General features: G+C 43.5%; 1 protein-coding gene across 1 annotated transcript in view; it reads right to left on the minus strand.

Moving 5' to 3' along the window:
• The window catches only part of mettl4 (methyltransferase like 4), a 76,678-nt gene that overhangs the window by 9,788 nt on the left and 44,529 nt on the right, over nucleotides 1–22,361 (minus strand). The window contains exon 7 of the mRNA XM_034170927.1: nucleotides 7,825–7,916. Coding sequence (XP_034026818.1) covers nucleotides 7,825–7,916 — 92 coding nt within the window. The remainder of the gene's footprint in view (nucleotides 1–7,824; nucleotides 7,917–22,361) is intronic.

A 22,361-nucleotide genomic window follows, 5' to 3' on the forward strand; every position in this document is an offset into this window, starting at 1 on the left:
CTCCTACCGTGGTCCGGCTCTTTGGAACAATCTACCTGCTGTTATTTGGCAGTCTGACACAGTGGAGATTTTTAAATCAAGACTGAAGACCCACTTTTTTAGACTGTCTTATCATTAATTTTTTAATCTGTTTGTGTTTGCTTTGTAATTTCTTTTTATTCTACTGTGTTTTATCTTTTTACTTGCTTCTCTTGCTTTTAATTTTGATTTTAGATTAATTTGTGTTGTTGTGAATTATGTGAAGCGCCTTGGGGCGACTTTGTCGTGAGTTGGCGCTATATAAATTAATAAATTGAAATTGAACTGAATTGAAATTGATAACATCTCATCCATCATTCATCTCATTCCATCCTGTGAGACATGTCACACCATAATCAAAACAATTTAGATGCTGTTAGTGACCATCCGATGATCCACCGGGATTACTTTGTGCACTTCTGTGACCGGTTTCAAAGTATACAGCATTCGCAAAACAAACAGCTATAGAGACGTCCGAAAATAAAGCAGTCGTGAGTACTCGTGTTTTTCTGACAGCGGTGACATAGCTTTTAGAGATGTCCCAGGGCACACATGAATGGAATGTATCTGCTAACATTAAGAACTGGGGAACAGATTCTTTCCAAAGTGATGTCGTGTTATGATAACTTGTTTTAAGTGATAACTGTTAATTTTGATGCAGTCACGGTAAAAGCAGCAGATGTGAGAAGATTTAGTGCACCTGCACAACCATTAGTCATAAACACAGCCTGTGAAAATCAAAACAAAATGCTTCTAAGTGTTGTATATAACTGTGAAAAATCTAAATAAAAATACATATGTGTGATGAGACAGCCTGTGAAAAACAATGTCGCAGAGACATTCCACATCCATGTTCACAGCGGCAATAAAACAGCCAAGAGGTGCATGTTAAAACAGTGTGCTGCAGCGCACACACACATTGAGATCCAAATTCCGACAGACTCTCTCCAAGTAAATTAAAACTAAAGCCTACCAGCTCCACTGAGGAGAACACTACGAAAGAGGAAAAAACTGAACATGCCACTCACCCACACCATCAAAGAAGCCTCCACGCACACATTGCGTGCACGATCGCCAGTCGGAGAACATACGTATGTTGGCCCACTATAAATACTCACATGGATCGCCAGCCAGAGAACATGCCCAGGTCCACTAGTCCTCAGGTACGGATCGCGTGCACAATTGCCGGCAAGAGAACAATGCCTGGCAGCAGCTCTGCCTTCAGCTCAAGTTCTGTGATGATTGTGGCACGTTAGATAGAAAGTCCATTATCTCCTGAAAATAATGTATTCTGACTTTTTCCAATGTAAGAAATACATTTGCATGTCCAGGCGGTCTGTGAAAAACAACACGTTAGGTTCCAAAATCTGACAGACTCTGAAAAAGTTAAGAGTTTCGGTGTGAAGTGTGTTATCTCTGTAAATACGAGCTATGACTTTCAAATAAAAGCTCAGAAGCTTCCTTATCAGACATAACCACATTCGTTTCACTCTGTCTGTCAGCCATCGGGATGTTTCTGCTCATTCTAAAATGTACGTAACATACCGAGAAATGCAGAGAATTGCAGAGTAAGACATGCTTCAGAAATGCACCTCTTAACTCGCTCAAGGAGAGGAATATTTAGCAATAAAATACATCACAGAGCAGTAATTACGAGTGCATGTGCACGGATAGACTTACAATCATGAATACTTTAATGAATACTTTGATGTTGTTTTGCTAACTGGGACATAAAAAAATGTGCGACATGTCCCTTAATGATGGATGCAAACACACCATTATTGAATGCCCCAGGCATTTTCTCTCCTTCCTAGATCTTCTGCATCAAATCCCACATCTCTTCACTCTTACGCAAAGCCCTTCCTCAATTCCACCAGTATTTCATTCAGTCCTGAAACACTTCCAGTCTTCATCTTTTTAATATTTCTTTTACTTCCCCACTCCAAAATCTACCCTTGATTTAGGACTCTATTCTCAAAATAACACAACAGGATTTTCTTAATTGAGCAGTTTTACAAAGTGCCCTACTTCTGGTGCCAGCACATCCACTCAAAACCACACCTTGCTCATCTTTTATCTTTATTTAAATCAATTCTACAAGTCACCTTGTCGCCAGCATTCACTATTATAAAATGTTTTTCCTCTGTCTTCACCTCCTTCAATAAACGTACCTCAACTTTTTACACTATCCTCTTTATTGGCCTGCCCATATGTTTCTCATTTTTTCTCTCTCTCTCTCCCTGATGCACAGCATTTCTTCTTATTGTCTCTGTTGGAATTTATCGCATCCTGCACTACTCTAAATACAATTTTATTATTATTTATTTATTATAAATTATTATTCCTCTACATTCTCAAATGATCTTGCTTTATTGAAACCTTTGTTCCTCAAATCTTCCTCTTTCCTTCTTCACCACTTTCTCCTTGTAATTCCTTCTTGCTGTCTAACGTGTCCCATTCTCCCAGTCCATCACCACACACTGTGCTGTACTATAGCACTTTCTCCATTTATGACCTTGCCATTCTTGATTTCTTTTAAATGAGATCTTCAGCGCATTAGCTATCTATTTTGTTGTACTCCTCCTCTGCTACTGTAGATCACACAGTGATTTGGTTTTGCCTGAATTTTAAAAACTATTGGGAAAAAAAAAAAATTCTACAAGACAAGCCCTCTTAAGTCTCGTGTCCACATGTTCCTGTCAGGTCCCAGGTGGGCTCCAGACAGAAATTGGGACACAAAGGGCATCCAAAGCCACAAAAAGTGGCGGAGCTGAAGCTGGGAATGAGATGGAATATTTCGCTGTCTGCTTTGTGCGCTCCTGCGGTGAACTTTAGGATAACAGATTGGAAACAGATCTGCATCAGTGTTTTGTACATGTCCAATCCCGTCATCTTGCAGTGGGGTTTCATGCACATTGCAGACGGCCCAGTTAGGTTGCCACGAGCTTGCTGATAACCCGGTTGGGTTTCCTATGACTCATCCAAAGTTTTGTTCCCAATGATCTTAATGCAGATGGTGGGCGGTGCGCTCCAGGATGACTATGTATGCTTGCAGATGGATTGCGGTGGGGTTGATGATTATTCGATGAATTTGCCATTTTGCAGTTTTTTCTATCGGGAACTCAACCTCAAACCTAATGGGACGCATGTGGCAGGGGTTTTTTAGTGACCTTTAACTCTCTTCTTAAAAGTCACTTTTGTGTATGGCCTGTTCTTAAATATTTTCATTTTCTGAAATTATTTTATGATATCCAGTCTATGATGATATCATACTATTGCAGCAAGGATGCTTTGGGGACCTTCACAGAGCCAAGTGTGTTTTCTTTACCTTCTCCACAAAATATTGGAACACTGCTCAACTCTTGATGTCTGTATCACCTCAAAGTGAACACCACTTTGTTTACCTAACCAGCTTGAGCCTGGATACACACTGTCTATGTGTAAAGTTTTGGTTCTGTATTTTTATTGTAAAGCATGTATTTTGTGTATTTATTTATAAAGTGTATAAAGTTTATTGTAATTATTATCATTACTACTACTATTACTACAAGCTGCCCCTAACTAGAACAACGTGGTGTGAAGTTGTTGAATGAAGAGTTGTGGTCCTCAAAAATCCTGACAGTCTGAGAACTGCAGCTCATGGAAATTCAGCTAGAGTGCTTCATTTCAATATAACTTTTTTTTTTAATATTTGCAACTGTTTGTGATGTAAATGTTTTATTACATCCTAGATTGATATTTTGGTACAGTAAGGTGTTGGACTTTTTTTTAACTGTTGTCTTAAAAAAGGATTTTCTTAAAACTTGCCTTTGCAGTTTACCAGAAGGCACATGAATGACTTCAGCCTAGGCTATACCTGTTTTGGTGCCTTGGTGGCTTCCCTCATGAGTTTTTTTTCTTGCATGATCACTCAGCTTTTGAGAATGTCCAGGCAGATTAACTAAATAAGAAAAAATAAGATAATCTTTATTGTTCCACAGTGGGGAAATTTGCATTGTTGCAGCAAGAAGTGACAGAGCGTATAAAAAAGGTAAAAAAAGAAGAAAACTACCATGCTTCAGACACCCGTGAGACATGATTAGACAATGAGCCCACATAATATTGCACATGCAAGAACACAGTTATTGCACATAGTAATTAATTAAATTAAAAAGTTATGATACAATGAAAAAGCAGTCAGACAGTTCAAGTGTGCTGTGTAGTCTACTGGAACAGCGCTGATTGCGCAATGTGACAGCGGCAAGAAGAAAGGGCCTATGGTGACTCTCCTTAACACACACTGGGTGGAGCAACCGGTCACTGAAGGAAGTGTTCAGTGCTGTTCAGTACTCTGCATTAGGTGTTGCACATCTGTCAACATGGATGATAGCTTAGCTATCATCCTCTTCTCTCCAGTACCAATCATTCCATGCTTTCATGTTGTTTATGCCAAATGACCTTGCCATGTGAATGTTGCAGCAAAAATCGAAATTCAATGGTCCAAGGAGCAGTTTTCTGATCTTCTATTGCCTAATCTTATGAGCCTGTGCCCAGTCCAGCCTGTTTCCTGTTCTTAGTTGACAGGGTTGGTACTCTGTATGACCTTCTGCCGCTGTAGCTCATCTGCTACTTCACATGCTGTGTTCACAGATGCTCTTCCGCCTACCTTGATTGGAATTCTGACGCTTGGTTTGAGCCACGTCTACATGCCTAAATTTGAGGGATTGCACGATTCTACTTTTTTATGTCCAGTATGATACAGATACTGGAACTTTCATTATATGCCGAAACCAATACCAATCCTCTAACGTTTTCCCTGTCAAAACAACTAATATGTTAAGAAACACATTTGCCTGGATTTAATTTTCTAACCAAACCATCTAACGAACCTCAAACTGAACCTCAAACCTCAACTGCATAAATAGCCCACATTGTGACTTAAATGTGCAACAAGACTGCTTTGTGTTTAATATCCAATCCAGTATTTTTTATCAATATCGGACCGATACCAACCAAAAATATTTGATTTCTGCACCTGTAATAAATGCATTATGTTTCTGACACATGAATGGCTAATTTGATATTTACTTTAATCTGCAGTTGAACATGTGTACTTGTGAATATATGCCACACACTTTTGCACACAAATGCTTAATACTACTGCATTGCAAATCCTGTTCACAAATTATTTTCACAATTTAAAATACATAAATCCACATGCAAAATGTGTACAAGATGAATATTAAGAACAGCGATTCATAATATATTACAATGTCAATATGGCAAGGGAATCAATTTGCCATAGCTGTTGACATGAAGAGGCACAAATGAATAAACACACAAACACACACTGCTTGTTATTCACTTTCAGAGAAGCACAAATACTTTTTCTAGAGTCTGATCATCTGGCGAGGATGTGTTCTGCCCATAGTACAGTAGCAGTGCCCCTTGTCTCTCCATAGCAACCACAAAACCACGAATGTCACTGACAGACACCGTATCTGAGAGAAGAACAGACGTGGGTCAGAGATTCTCCGCACTGCAGGCTCAAGGGTTGTGGCTTTACACCATCAAGCCTGCCCACTGGTTCTACCAGCCCTAATGCCCCCCACACACTATGTAAAGCCAACCAAAAATGCTGACATCTGAAACTCAAGGAAAAAAATCATTCCAATCATTTCAATTGAAGAAAAAAAAACAGAGGGAAGAAACAATACAGAAAAGCTGGGAAGATGTACAGCCATAAACAAAGAATCATTCACATAATATGAACACAGTATGCAGCCAGGCCCATCAGCAGTTGGACAGTGATAACATTTGTAATTTCCCCTTTGTAAACCACCACAATGGAGCTGAAAATGAACAATCAAGATGTGCTTATCATGTAGAGTTTTAAATTTAAGAGAAATTTCAGTCATTTTATACACAGTAGACAGAGTGTAACTTCTTAATTTAGATGGTGCAACTTTGTCCTGTTCCATCAAAGGTCACAGCTTCATGATCAAGCAGACCACAGAAGGATTTCCATAAATCATAAATCAAATCTACGTTCATGTCTCCTATGTTCCTTTTGGCAAACTGTTGTTGAAATTTAATTTCTTCTTTTCAAGAAAATCCTGCTCTCTTCCACTCCATCACACATACAGTTGTGGTCATAAGTTTACACATCCTGGAAGAATTTTACATTGTTTTGGCCATTTTTCAGAGAATATGAATGACAGCACAAAAAAAAATTTTCCAATCATGGTTAGTGGTTGTGTGAAGCCATTTATTGTCAAATAACTGTTTACTCTTTTAAAATCACAATGACTCCAGAAACTAACCAAATGACCCTAATCAAAAGTTTACATACCCTGGTGATTTTGGCTTGATAACATGCACACAAGTTTACACAAGCGGGTTTGAATAGCTACAAAAGGTAACCATCTCTCACCTGTGATCTGTTTGCTTGTAATCAGTATGTGTGTGTATAAAAGGTCAGTGAGTTTGTGGGCTCCTGACAGACCTTTGCATCTTTCAACCAGTGCTACACTGATGTTTCTGGTTTCTGAGTCATAGGGAAACCAAAAGAATTGTCCAAGAATCAGTGGCAAAAGGTAATTGAACTTATTAAACAGGAAAGGGATATAAAAAGATATCCAAGGGACTGAGAATGCCAATCAGCAGTGTTCAAACTGTAATTAAGAAGTGGAAAATGATGGATTCTGTTGGAACCAAACCACAGTCAGGCAGACCAACAAAAATTTCAGCAACAACTACCGGGAAAATTATTTGCCATAGGGATGGACTGAAGAAAAGTAATTTCTCTTGACAAACACAACTTACAGTTGTGAAAAAGCCTCACATCAACTCTATCAATTACTTATACACTGTGTATTTTTGTAAAACACACACACAAATTCCTTTATGGTTAATGCAATATTTTTGTTGAAACTCTTGAATTCAAGGAAAGAGTCTACTGTCACATCTTGACTGTGTCATTTTGACTCCATTGTGGTGGTGTACAGAGGCAAAATTACACAATAGGTGTTACTGTCCAAACACTTATGGACCTGACTGTATATCTTAATCTGGTTCATCTTTATGGTGTCACATTTCTACAATGGTATCACTGTGATTCAAAGAAATGTATACAGGAATTATCAAGCCACTTGGACTCGGTGGGACCGTTTTAAACACTGTCTGCATTTTGTGTTCTCGACAGCGCAATGAAGTGAAATCTCCAGAGAGCAAAAGAACTGACGTCAGTCCTGTCTTACGTGTAGCCTCTGCATATTCACTCTCAAGGTCTTACATGGATTAATGTCCCTGTTGGTGTTACATCTTGACAACGGCCAAACTAAAGCAGAGATACAGTAACTGATATATCGCAACTTCAAGAAGTCTGAAGATTGAAGTTTCACATCCTCTGGTTAAAAGAGTAGAACAGAACCCCTCACAGAAGATGATGCCAACTTTCTGTGTTGTTAAAAAGCAGGCGACAAAGCACATCATACCACATTCTAATAAGCCAGTCAGTTGATACTTCACTAGTTTTTGCACATAGCAGCCATCATCCTCTTCTGACGGAGCAAAAAACAAAAGGCACATTTTAAATTACAGCTACAATATCTCAAGAAATGATTCAGATTTCAAATATATGTGATTGCATATTAGCAGGCTGCAGTAGGATTTGGATCACTTCAGTGAAGTTGCATTCAAATATAATAGTCAATGGTGATGCTGCATTGCCATCTGGTGGTACAATAAAATGCATGCAGTATTTAACTGTATCCAGGAGATACATCATGCTATGATTTGCAAGCCAGAAAAGCTGAGAATATTTACCTGAAAGTGAAGGCTTATGGGAATGAAGCGCTGATGGGACACTGACAATCACACGGTTATTGTCAACAGGAGCAGCCAATGTCTCTGACGAGCTGAAGGTAAAGATGACAAAGTCAAAAACTATGTTGGTACTGTTGTACTTGTGGAGGACAGTCTACTATACAAGGTTTTCCTTCTGATTGATCAAGACAAAATACACCTTCAAATTAGGAACATACGAGTGGCCCTAACCTCTGCTCTGACACTACAGAATGCCCCCAGAGTACTAACGAAAAAACACAAACAGGAGGCCCTTAAAAAAGACTATAAGACTTCACTGATGTTTAAGTTGACGGTTGTCAGTTGACAATTCCAGATCTGTTTCAACTGTCAGATGGTTGGGAGAATGAGATAATGGCAACAAGCAAATGGCCCCCTGCATGGATTTAGATATTAATGAGCATCTCATATGGAAATCCCAAAACCTGCATGGCCGTGCAACACACAGGGTATACACACTGAGACCTGTCCATTTCTGGGTTTTTTATATAGCGTCTGTAAAATCAGAATAAGAATATCTTTAATTGTCATTGCACAAAACTACAAGTGAGGTAGAGACTCTCATTTCAGTGCTGTTTGAGACACTAGAAATAAGAATAAAAATAAAAACAGATAACAGGCACAATATAAGCTAAAAAATAAGTTTACAAACTATATAAATAACACATTTGCATTGAGTGTTCAAGTTCAGTATTATCAGGTTTGTTCGGTATTCAGGGAACTGACAGCTCTGGGGACAGTCTGTTTAGTTTTGGACATCATGGTTCTGAAGCATCTCCCTGATGGTAACAGTTCAAAGATGTGATGATCAGGGTGGGATGAGTCACTGAGGATGCTGTGGTCTCTCCTGAGGCCATGGATGCTGTAGATGGCCTCAAGAGAAGGGAGAAGGCAACCAGTGAGTTTTTGGGCGATGCTGATGGCCTTCTGGAGTGCTTTCCTCTCGGCAGCAGTGCAGCTGGTGAACCACAGCACAATTCCATAAATCAGGACCGAATGATGAAGCACTTGTAGAAGGCCACCAACAGCCTCTCCGTTTGTTCTTCCTGAGTAGTCTCAGGAAGTACAGTCCCTGTTGAGCCTTTCTCAGGAGTGCTCGGGTGTCTGCTGTCAAGGTCAGTTAACTTCTTAATGTGTGTGCCCAGGAACCTGAAGCCTGAGACCCTCTCCACATAATCTGTGTTTATGCAAATTGGCTGAATGTCTTGTTTATTTCTCCTGAAATCTATTATTAGTTCTTTGGTCTTAGAGGTGTTGAAGATCAGGTTGTTTTCTGCACACCATACAGACAGCCGCCAGACCTTTCCCCGAGTTTGATCTCCACCCATCCCAAGATGAACCCCACCCCAGCATAGCTCCCCCACTATATTCTGTATTAGTGTATAGTGTGTGTGAATATATACAGTGATGCAAATAAGTATTTGATCCCCCGTCAGTTTTGCAGGTTTTCCCACCTACAAAGAATGGAGAGGTCTGTAATTTTTATAGTAGGTACACTTCAACTATGAGAGACAGAATCTAAAAAAAAAAAAAAAAAAAAAATCAAAAGAATCACATTGTATGATTTTTAAATAATTAATTTGTATTTTATTGCATGAATACAATAGAAAAACAGACCTTAATATTTGGTACAGAAACCGTTGTAATTACAGAGATCAGATGTCTCCTGTAGTTCTTGACCAAGTTTGCACACTGCAGCAGGGCTTTTGGTCCACTCCTCCATACAGATCTTCTACAGATCTTTCAGGTTTTAAGTTTCAGCTCCCTCCAAAGATTTTCTACTGAGTTCAGGTCCGGAGACTGGCCAGGCCACTCCACGACCTTGAAATGCTTCTTACAGAGCCCCTCCTTAGTTGCCATGGCTGTGTGTTTGAGGTCATTGTCATGCTGAAGACCCAGACATGACCCATCTTCAATGCTGTTACTGAGGGAAGGAGGTTGTTTGCCAAAATCTCAGGATACACGATCCTATCCATCCTCCCTTCAATACCGTACAGTTGTCCTGTCCCCTTTGCAGAAAAACACCCCCAAAAATGCTGTTTCCACCCCCATGCTTCACGGTTGGGATGGTGTTCTTGGGTTTATTCTCGTCCCCCAAACACAGTGAATGGAGTTGATACCAAAAAGCTCTATTTTGGTCTCATCTGACCACAGGACCTTCTCCCATGCCTCCCCTGGATCATCCAGACGTGTTGGCTTGAGCAGGGGGACCTTGCTGCCCTGCAGGATTTTAAACAATGACAGCATCATGTGTTACTAAAGTAATCTTTGTGACTGTGGTCCCATCTCACTTCAGGTCATTGACCAGGTCCTCCCGTGTAATTCTGGGCTTTCTCAGAATCATCCTGACCCCCAGACTAAGGAAGACTGACAGTCACCTTGTGTTTCTTCCATTTTCTACTGTAATAATTTCGCCAACAGTTGTTGCCTTCTCACCAAGCTGCATGCCTATTGTCCTGTAGCCCATCCCAGGCCTACAATGGTGTCCCTGGTGTCCTTAGACAGCTCTTTGGTCTTGGTCATGGTGGACAGTTTGAAGTGTGATTGATTGAGTGTGTGGACAGGTGTCTTTTATACAAGTAACAAGTTCAAACAGGTTAATTCAGGTAGAATGCAGAATAGGAGGGATTCTTAAAGAAAAACTAACAGGTCTGTGAGAGCCAGAATTCTTACTGGTTGGTAGGTGATCAAATACCGATTTCATGTAATAAAATGCAAATTAATTATTTAAAAATCATATAATGTGATTTTCTGGATATTTTTTTTAGATTCTGTCTCTCACAGTTGAAGTGTACCTGTGATAAAAATTACAGACCTCTCCATTCTTTGTAGGTGTGAAAACTTGCAAAATCATCAACAGTGGATCAAATACTTATTTGCCTCAGTGTGTGTGTCCTTACACACACACACACACTATATATATATATATATATATATATATATATATAATATATATATATATATATATATATATATATATATATATATATATATATATATATATATATATATATATATATATTGTACGAGGTCTGTTAGAAAAGTAACGGACCTTTTTATTTTTTTCAAAAACTATATGGATTTGATTCATATGTTTTTACATCAGCCAAGCTTGAACCTTCGTGCGCATGCATGAGTTTTTCCACACCTGTCGGTTGAATCATTCGCCTGTGGGCAGGCTTTGAGTGAGCACTGGTCCACCCCTCTCGTCGTTGTTTCATTGCGAGGAAATGGCGAAACGATTTGGGCTTTTTTTCCCATCAGAATTTTTTCAGAAACTGTTAGAGACAGGCAGCTGGAAACCATTCTAAAAATTTATCTGGCTTTCGGTGAAAATTTTACGGGCTTCACAGAGAATAAGGAGTGTTACTACAGCTTTAAGGACGGCCCACAATGGCGCACGGCGCGCCGCGCTCCGAGCCGCCATCGAGAGGCAGAAACCACCACATCATTTCTAAACGGATGGCTGTATGGATCAGGGACCGTCGTGTGCAATTTCTCTGGTTATCACAAGAGCTGGACATCAGCCATTTTCTGGCAGATTTCACTTTTAACAAGAGATTTTGTCATGGAAAGCCGCGCGGAGGCTTCGCGCGTCACGACCGAGAACAAGTTGGGACATGCCTATCTCGGCTTTCAGTGCTTACCAGTCGAGTGAGTATAAGAGAAATTGTGGAGAGCTGGGCATGTCCCAACTTGTCCTCTGACACTCTGAAACGGAGGTGTTCCTTTGTCTCGCTTCATCAGCAAATCGGTTGTGACGCGCGAAGCCTCCGCGCGGCTTTCCATGACAAAATCTCTTGTTAAAAGTGAAATTTGCCAGAAAATGGCTGATGTCCAGCTCTTGTAATAACCAGAGAAATTGCACACGACGGTCCCGGCTCCACACAGCGATCTGTTTAGAAATGATGTGGTGGTTTCTGCCTCTCGATGGCTGTTCGGAGCGCGGCGCGCCGTGCACCATTGTGTGCCGTCCTTAAAGCTGTAGTAACAGTCCTTATTCTCTGTGAAGCCTGTAAAATTTTCACCAAAAGCCAGATAAATTTTTCGAATGGTTTCCAGCTGCCTGTCTCTAACAGTTTCTGAAAAACTTCTGATGGAAAAAAAGCCCAAATCATTGCGCCATTTCCTCGCAATGAAACAACGACGAGAGGGGTGGACCACTCCTCACTCAAAGCCTGCTCACAGGCGAATGACGCAACCGACAGGCGTGAAAAAACTCACGCATGCGCACGAAGGTTCAAGCTTGGCTGACGTAAAAACATATGAATCAAATCCATATAGTTTTTGAAAAAAATAAAAAGGTCTGTTACTTTTCTAACAGACCTTGTATGTGTGTGTGTGTGTGTGTGTGTGTGGTAGCAATTACTCAACTCAACCTTTATTTCTAAAGCAAATTCAAAAAGACAGCAGTTGACCAAAGTGTTGTACATAATTAAAAAATGGGCACCAAGTTACCCACAATCGTAACTAAATGAATTAAAAATAACAATAAAATTACAACAGGCAATAAAACAGATAAAAGACAAAGTAAATAAACAATAGAAAGTAGTAGGAAATAATTTAATTTTATTTTATTTTATTTACATAGCACCAAATCACAACAAAGCTGCCTCAGGTGCAACACATAAGTAATGTCTAACCTTACAAACCCCTAGAGCAAGCACACAGGCAACAGCATTAAGGAAAGACTCCCTCGGATGATATTGAGGACGAAACCTCAAGCAGACAAAACTCAAAGGGGTGACCCTCTGTTTGGGCCATGCTACCGAAGGACAACAAATAAGGTCAATTTGTGAGCATTAAGCAACAGGAAAAACAGAAGAGACACTAAGGTGAAACAAAGATGTAATTATAGCCTTAGTCTTCTTGAATATGATGCCACATGCTCAGTGCATCTACAGTAGTGTTCAGAATAATAGTAGTGCTATGTGACTAAAAAGATTAATCCATGTTTTGAGTATATTTCTTATTGTTACATGGGAAACAAGGTACCAGTAGATTCAGTAGATTCTCACAAATCCAACAAGACCAAGCATTCATGATATGCACAGTCTTAAGGCTATGAAATTGGGCTAGTAAATAAAAAAGTAGAAAGGGGGGTGATCATCCTGGAGCTCATCAATAGGTGAGCCTTTGCCATTCTGGTTATTCTTCAATCCATTTTGATGGTTGTTTTCCGTTTTCTTCCAAGCGTCTGTTTTTTTTTGTCCATTTTAAAGCATTGGAGATCATTGTAGATGAACAGCCTATAATTTTTTGCACCTGCGTATAAGTTTTCCCCTCTCCAATCAACTTTTTAATCAAACTGCGCTGTTCTTCTGAACAATGTCTTGAACGTCCCATTTTCCTCAGGCTTTCAAAGCGAAAAGCATGTTCAACAGGTGCTGGTTTCATCCTTACATGGGGGACACCTGATTCACACCTGTTTGTTCCACAAAATTGACAAACTCACTGACTGAATGCCACACTACTATTATTGTGAACACCCCCTTTTCTACTTTTTTTTTTACTAATAGCCCAATTTCATAGCCTTAAGAGTGTGCATATCATGAATGCTTGGTCTTGTTGGATTTGTGAGAATCTACTGGTACCTTGTTTCCCATGTAACAATAAGAAATATACTCAAAACCTGGATTAATCTTTTTAGTCACATAGCACTACTATTATTCTGAACAATACTGTATCTTTGGGCAGTTTTGCCCATTCCTCTTTGCAGCACCTTTCAAGCTCTATCAGGTTGGATGGGGAGTGTCAGTGCACAGCCATTTTCAGATCTCTCCAGAGATGTTCAATTGGATTCAGGTCTGGGCTCTGGCTGGGCCACTCAAGGACATTTACAGAGTTGTCTTGAAGCTACTCCTTTGATATCTTCTCTGTGTTCAGAATCATTGTACTGCTGAAAGATTAACCGTCGCCCCAATCTGAGGTCAGGACTGCTCTGGAGCAGGTTTTCATCCAGGATGTCTCTGTACATTACTGCATTCATCATTCCCTCAATCCTGATTAGTCTCCCAGTTGCTGCTGCTGAAAAACATCCCCACAGCATGATGCTGCCACCACCATTCTTCACTGTAGGGATGGTGCCTGGTTTCCTCAAAACATGACGCCTGCCATTCACACCAAAGAGTTCTATTTTTGTCTCATCAGACCAGAGAATTTTGTTTCTCTCGTGAGAGTCCGTCAGGTGCCTTTTGGCAAACTCCAGGTGGGCTGCCATGTGCCTTTTGCTAAGTAGTGGCTTCCGTCTCGCCACCCTATACACTGCTCAATCTGCTAAGGCATTCATGCAGAGGAACAAGTACAATGTTCTGGAATGGCCATCTCAGTCCCCAGATCTGAATATTATTGAAATTCTGTGGTGTGATTTTAAGCGGGCCGCCCATGCTCGGAAACCAACAAACCTGAGATGTTTTGTAAAGAAGAATGTTCCAAAATACCTTCAACCAGAATCCAGACTCTCATTGGAAGCTATAGGAAGCGTTTAGAGGCTGTTACTTCTGCAAAAGGAGGATCTACTAAATATTGATGGATTTTTTTTTTCTGTTGGGGTACCCAAACTTATAAACCTGCCTAATTTTGTTTAAAGAATTATTGTACACTTTCTGTAAACCCTATAAACTTCATTTCACTTCTCAAATATCACTGTGTGTGTCTGCTATATGTTATATTTAACTGAAATTGCTGACAACCAATGATTTATAAAGGAAAATCATGGAAATCATCAGGGGTGATTGAACATTGGATTGCTAAATGATAAAGAATTAGTGGAAAAAATAAGAAAAGACATCGAAATATATAGAAACGAAAATGACCGGGGAGGAATAGATTCCACAATATTGTGGGATGCTATGAAGGCAGTAATACGGGGTAAACTAATATCAATAGCTTCATACAATAAAAAACAAAAACTGAAGGAGTACCAGGAAACTGTGAAGGAATTACAAAAACTCGAAGAATTGCACAAGAAGATAAACGACACAAACACATTGTTAAAAATCAAGGAAGCTAGAACTAAGATTGATAATATACTAACAATGGAAGTGGAAAAAAAAAAATCAGATTTCTAAAACAGACTTACTATGAAGGAGGTCCGAAAGCAACTAAATCATTGGTGAGGCAATTAAGAAACAAACAACAGCTGAGTACAATTTTAAAAATTAGAGACCCTATATCAAAAGCACTAAAGTTTAAACCAGAAGAGATCGAGAGAGCATTTGAAGAATATTATACAAATTTATATAAACAACCCAGAGCTGCCGACGATGAGACAATTAAAATATTTCTAAATTCATTAGATCTTCCAAATATAGGAAATTCACAAAATACTAAAATTTGCTCTGAGATTACAGAGAAAGAATTAGAAGATGCAGTTAAAAGAATGAAACCTAATAAGACTCCAGGGACTGACGGATTTCCCATAGAATGGTATAAGATCTTCAAAAAAGAACTTAATCCAATGATGTTAGCATCATTTAATCAGACACTAAAGAATGGGAAACTTCCTCCATCATGGAACGAGGCTACAATCACGGTCATACCCAAGGAAGGCAAAAATAGAGAATACTGCGAAAACTATAGACCAATATCAATACTAAATTGCGATTACAAAATATATTCATTAATTATTTCTAATAGATTCCAAACCTTCATATCAGACATAATAGACGAAGATCAATCTGGCTTTATTAAAGGGCGGCAGACTCATGACAATATTAGGAGGACTCTACATGTAATCGAAGAAATCCAGAAAAAGGAGGAAAGTGCAATATTATTAAGTTTAGATGCCGAAAAGGCTTTTGACAGTGTTAGCTGGAGATTTCTGTATCTTTGTCTGGAGAAATTTGGTTTAAATTCACAATCTGTCGCATGTATTCAAACATTATACCAGAATCCTAAAGCAAGAATCAAGATAAATGGTAGTCTCTCGAACTGGTTCAAACTTGAGAGGTCCACAAGACAAGGCTGTTGCCTCTCCCCTATTCTATTTGCAATATTTATTGAACCCTTGGCCCAAGCAATAAGACAGGCCTGTTGTGGGCTGGGGTGTTTGGCTGGTTTGGTTTTTGTTTTCTGTTTCTCCCACCAGGTGGTATGCATTCAGGACTGAGTGGCTGAGCATCAGGACCTCACCCTGAACACCTGAGGCTTGTTATCACGTGCAGGTCATCAGGACTCACAGCTGTGGTGTATTTTGTCTTAATCAGAGATTGCTGTATTTAAACCTTGAATGCACAGTGTGTGATTGCCAGAGACTCGACCTTGTGAGCAGACGTGTGAGATCGACGTCAGGAGAACAATCTCACCATCACGGATGCAGAGACCGCTCCAGGTTTGACGCCACAGTCTGTGAAGGAGGATTGGGTGAGGTCTCACGCTCTTCAGCACACTTCCTGAGACTCGGTTTGTCGCGGCCACCTGGGGGGGTGTCAGCGGGGTCCCTGGGTCCAAACTGCTGTGGCTCCGGACCGTTTGCGCTGCTGAGAGCGCGCCGTGTTTTCACCTCACCAGACCACGGACTGTTTAGTTGTTTAGCACTGTATCACCCCACTGTTATGTTATTTAAATTTTGTTACCTTTTGAACCATGCTCTGCTTATTTTATGCTGGGTCCTTCAAACGCTGGGTCGGTTCTCCGACCGCGTCCGAAACATAACAAGGCCAAGGAAATAGAGGGAGTTAAAATTAGAGAAACTGAACATAAAACTGGATTATTTGCAGACGATGTCTTAATATATTTAAAACGACCAGAAATAAGTCTCCCTAAATTGATGAACATTTTTGACTTTTATGGTCTCTTGTCAGGGTACAAATTGAATAAAATGAAGACAAGTTTTGTCTTTTAACTATAGTCCAACAACAGACATGATTAAACAATACAACTTCAAGTGGGTGAAAGAAACAGTTATCTGGGCATAACAATTACAAACAATCTAACCAATCTGTTGTGTGGGCCGCCAGAAGAGGATGTACTGCTGGCCCACCACCAAAGGGCGCCCTGCCTGAAGTGCGGGCTTCAGGCATGAGAGGGCGCTGCCGCCACGGACACAGCCGGGAGTGACAGCTGTCACTCATTAATTCCTGACAGCTGTCACACATTCTTCATCATCGCACTCCATAAAGACCAGACGTCATCTCCACCTCGTTGCCGAGATATCGTACTTCCTTGGAGGTAATATCCTCAGCCGTTTCTTTTGCAATATATCTGTATATTGTGAGTGTTTGCAGGAGTACCGGTTCCTTTTTCTGTGGAAGCTGAGTGAGTGCAGGACGGCACTCTTTTCCTCTGAGGAATCACTGCGGTACTCTACTGAATATTGAGTGAGAGGTGGAGGTGGCATTCCCACCGTTGTTGTTACTGGGTGTACACACACCCACACTTGACTGTCTTTGTTCTCGCCAGCAGTACCAGATCTGACAGTCGGGGACGGTGATCACCTGGGAATTCGGGACTTGGCGGCTCCAGTATTCACCAGGTTCTGTGGCAGCGGAAATCGTGTGGTTCCGGCTCTTCTCAGGACAGACGTCTTCTATCCTCGAGCCTGCCCACACGTCACCTTTGTGATTTGACTGTAATTATATTCTGAGATTGTCTGCATTTCGTTGTGCACGTTTCACAACATTAAATTGTTACTTTTTGGCTCATCTATTGGCCGTTCATTTGCGCCCCCTGTTGTGGGTCCGTGTCACTACACTTTCACAACAGGATATCTCGGCCAGCGTCATGGACTCCGAGGGGCGTCACCCGGCTGTTGAACGACCAATGGGAGAGCAGGGAGCGCAGGCATCTGCAGGAGACGTGATTGGTGAGCTGCAGCACATTCTCACCGCCTTTACGGCTCCGTTGGATCAAATGACTGAGCAAAACATCCTCCTGAACCGCAGGGTGGAGGTTCTCTCCGCACAGATGGCGGCGAGCGCTCAGGGCGCTGCTGCAGCTCGTCCTCCTGCCGACCCTGTGCAGGATATAAACGTTCCAGTGGTGGTTCAACAACCCCTCCCACCATCCCCTGAAGCATACATAAGCCCTCCTGAGCCGTACGGAGGTTGTGTGGAGACGTGCGTGGACTTTCTTATGCAGTGTTCGCTCGTCTTCGCACAACGTCCCGTCATGTACGCGTCAGATGCTAGTAAAATAGCTTATGTGATTGCTCTGCTTCGGGGTAAAGCACGCGCCTGGGCTACGGCGCTCTGGGAACAGAACTCATGGTTGTTATCAGCATACACTGGGTTTGTGGGGGAGGTCAGAACAGTGTTTGATCACCCTAACAGAGGAGAGACCGCTTCAACCGTGCTGCTGTCAATGAGACAGGGACGCGAGAGCGCAGCCGCTTATGCAGTCAACTTCCGCATCGCGGCTGCGAGGTCCGGCTGGAATAACGTTGCGCTCCACGCCGTCTTCATAAACGGACTGTCGTTGGTCCTGAAGGAGCAGCTGGTAGCTAAGGAGGAACCGCGGGATTTAGATGGGCTTATCGATCTCGTTATACGGTTAGACAATCGGTTGGAGGAGCGCCGTCGGGAGCAAGGCGAAGGACGTGACCGGATACGCGCCGCCCCTCTCCCTTCCGGGTTCGAAAAGGGGCCGCCCTCCCCACGCTCCACAGCCGCAGCGCTCTGTGGGGCAACAGCTCCCCCTGCTGACGTTGTTAGGGAAACGCACAGGGCCAAAATGAGGAGGCTGATCCGTGGAGAGTGTTTTCTCTGCAGCTCAACTGAGCACACACAGAGAAACTGCCCCAAACGGCCACAACAACAACCGCCCTCAGAGACTGGGCTAAGGGGGGGTCAAAACATTCACGTGAGACACACACAGATTGCCACACGACTCCCAGTTACAATCCTGAGCGGGGATTTAACCCTTCAAGCCCCAGCACTGGTGGACACGGGGTCAGAAGGGAATCTGCTAGACAGCAGATGGGCAAGGGAGGTAGGGCTCCCCCTGGTGGCGCTTCCTTCGCCAGTGCAGGTGCGGGCACTAGATGGCACTCTCCTCCCTTTAATCACACACAAGACACAACCAGTAACTCTGGTGGTGTCTGGAAACCATCGGGAGGAGATTGAGTTTTTTGTAACTCCTTCTACCTCCCGCGTGATTTTGGGCTTCCCATGGATGTTGAAGCACAATCCCCGGATTGATTGGCCGTCTGGGGTGGTGGTTCAGTGGAGCGAAACCTGCCATCGGGAGTGTTTAGGATCCTCGGTTCCTCCCGGTTTACAGGCTAAGGAGGAGGTCAAAGTCCCTCCCAATCTGACGGCAGTGCCGGTTGAGTACCACGATCTTGCTGACGTCTTCAGCAAGGATCTGGCACTCACCCTTCCCCCGCACCGTCCGTACGATTGTGCCATTGATTTGGTTCCAGGCGCTGAGTTTCCGTCCAGCAGGCTGTACAACCTCTCACGACCTGAGCGCGAATCAATGGAGACCTACATCCGGGACTCATTAGCTGCCGGGCTGATCCGGAACTCCACCTCCCAGATGGGGGCAGGTTTCTTTTTTGTGGGCAAGAAAGATGGCGGACTCCGTCCATGCATTGATTTCAGGGGGCTGAATGAGATTACGGTTCGCAACCGATACCCGTTGCCATTGTTGGATTCCGTGTTCACCCCCCTGCATGGAGCCAAAATCTTTACTAAGCTGGATCTTAGAAATGCGTATCACCTGGTTCGGATCCGGAAGGGAGACGAATGGAAGACGGCATTTAACACCCCGTTAGGTCACTTTGAGTACCTGGTCATGCCATTCGGCCTCACCAACGCCCCCGCGACGTTCCAAGCCTTGGTTAACGACGTCTTGCGGGACTTCCTGCACTGATTCGTCTTCGTATATCTGGACGATATTCTCATCTTTTCTCCGGATCCTGAGACCCATGTCCAGCATGTACATCAGGTCCTGCAGCGGTTATTAGAGAACCGACTGTTTGTGAAGGGCGAGAAGTGCGAGTTTCACCGCACGTCTTTGTCCTTCCTGGGGTTTATCATCTTCTCTAACTCCGTCGCCCCAAGGTTGCGGCGGTGAGAGATTGTCCCCAACAAGCCGTAGGAAGCTGCAACAGTTCCTCGGCTTCGCTAATTTCTATAGGAGGTTCATTAAGGGCTACAGTCAGGTAGTTAGCCCCCTGACAGCCCTGACCTCTCCAAAAGTCCCCTTCACCTGGTCGGATCGGTGCGAAGCCGCGTTCAAGGAGTTGAAACGACGGTTCTCTACTGCGCCAGTTTTGGTGCAGCCCGACCCTAGCCGCCAGTTCGTGGTTGAAGTGGACGCCTCTGACTCAGGGATAGGAGCCGTGCTATCCCAGAGCGGAGAGACCGATAAGGTTCTTCACCCGTGTGCCTACTTTTCTCGCAGGTTGACCCCAGCTGAACGGAACTATGACGTCGGCAATCGAGAACTCCTTGCAGTGAAAGAGGCTCTTGAGGAGTGGAGACACCTGTTGGAGGGAGCGTCTGTGCCATTCACGGTTTTCACTGACCATCGGAACCTGGAGTATATCAGGACCGCCAAGCGGCTGAACCCCAGGCAAGCCCGCTGGTCACTGTTCTTCGGACGTTTTGACTTCCGGATCACCTATCACCCCGGGACCAAGAACCAGAGATCGGATGCCTTGTCCCGGGTACACGAAGACGAAGTCAAAACGGTGCTGTCGGATCCACCGGTGCCCATCATCCCGGAGTCCACTATCGTGGCCACCCTCACCTGGGACGTGGAGAAGACCGTCCGGGAGGCCCTGGCACGGAGCCCGGACCCCGGAACCGGTCCGAAGAACCGTTTGTACGTCCCACCAGAGGCCAGAGCTGCAGTATTGGACTTCTGTCACGGTTCCAAGCTCTCCTGTCATCCAGGGGTGCGAAGGACCGTGGCAGTTGTCCGGCAGCGCTTCTGGTGGGCGTCTATGGAGGCCGACATCCGGGAGTACATCCAGGCCTGCACCACCTGTGCCAGGGGCAAGGCTGACCACAAGAGGTCCCAAGGGCTTCTCCAGCCACTTCCTGTGCCTCATCGCCCCTGGTCCCATATCGGCCTGGATTTCGTCATGGGCCTCCCGCCGTCCCAGGGCAACACCACCATCTTCACGATAGTGGACCGATTCTCCAAGGCGGCCCACTTCGTGGCCCTCCCAAAGCTCCCAACAGCCCAGGAGACAGCAGACATCCTGGTCCACCACGTCGTCCGTCTGCATGGGATACCCACCAACATCGTCTCTGATCGTGGTCCCCAGTTCTCCTCACACGTCTGGAGGAGCTTCTGCCGGGAACTGGGGGCCACTGTGAGCCTCTCATCCGGGTATCACCCACAGACCAATGGACAGGCAGAACGGGCCAATCAGGAGTTGGAGCAAGCCCTGCGCTGCGTAACATCCGCACACCTTGCTTGCCTCTACTGGTGGTTGGCTCTCACTGCGGTATTGTATCACTTCCTGTTGCGGAGCACAGCGGTGTTTTGCTGTATCTGTTAGCTGTTTAATCTGCGCAGTTAGATTGATCTAGTTATCTAGATTACGATTTGTTTCACAGTGTAATCTTCACGTGCCTTAACTAAAGCACTCCTTCTGCTGAATCACCTCTAAATTATTTACACATTATTCACTTTGCGTGTTTTTAGGAATCCGCTAGCTTAGCGCAGCTACTAGCTCTTAGCCGATTTAGCATGGCGGCTTCTCCTGTCTCTCCCGCACTTTTCTGTACTGGGTGTGAAATGTTTAGTTATTCCTCGGCCTCCTTTAGCAGTAATGGTACTTGTAATAAGTGTAGCTTATTCGTAGCTTTGGAGGCCAGGCTGGGCGAATTGGAGACTCGGCTCTGCACCGTGGAAAATTCTACAGCTAGCCAGGCCCCTGTAGTCGGTGCAGACCAAGGTAGCTTAGCCGCCGTTAGTTCCCCCTGGCAGATCCCGAGCAGCCGGGAAAGCAGGCCAACTGGGTGACTGTGAGGAGGAAGCGTAGTTCTAAACAGAAGCCCCGTGTACACCGCCAACCCGTTCACATTTCTAACCGTTTTTCCCCACTCGGCGACACACCCGCCGAGGATCAAACTCTGGTTATTGGCGACTCTGTTTTGAGAAATGTGAAGTTAGCGACACCAGCAACCATAGTCAATTGTCTTCCGGGGGCCAGAGCAGGCGACATTGAAGGAAATTTGAAACTGCTGGCTAAGGCTAAGCGTAAATTTGGTAAGATTGTAATTCACGTCTGCAGTAATGACACCCGGTTACGCCAATCGGAGGTCACTAAAATTAACATTGAATCAGTGTGTAACTTTGCAAAAACAATGTCGGACTCTGTAGTTTTCTCTGGGCCCCTCCCCAATCGGACCGGGAGTGACATGTTTAGCCGCATGTTCTCCTTGAATTGCTGGCTGTCTGAGTGGTGTCCAAAAAATGAGGTGGGCTTCATAGATAATTGGCAAAGCTTCTGGGGAAAACCTGGTCTTGTTAGGAGAGACGGCATCCATCCCACTTTGGATGGAGCAGCTCTCATTTCTAGAAATCTGGCCAATTTT

The sequence above is a fragment of the Thalassophryne amazonica genome, chromosome 1 (genome assembly GCF_902500255.1).
Source record: "Thalassophryne amazonica chromosome 1, fThaAma1.1, whole genome shotgun sequence".
Classification (NCBI taxonomy): Eukaryota; Metazoa; Chordata; class Actinopteri; order Batrachoidiformes; family Batrachoididae; genus Thalassophryne; species Thalassophryne amazonica.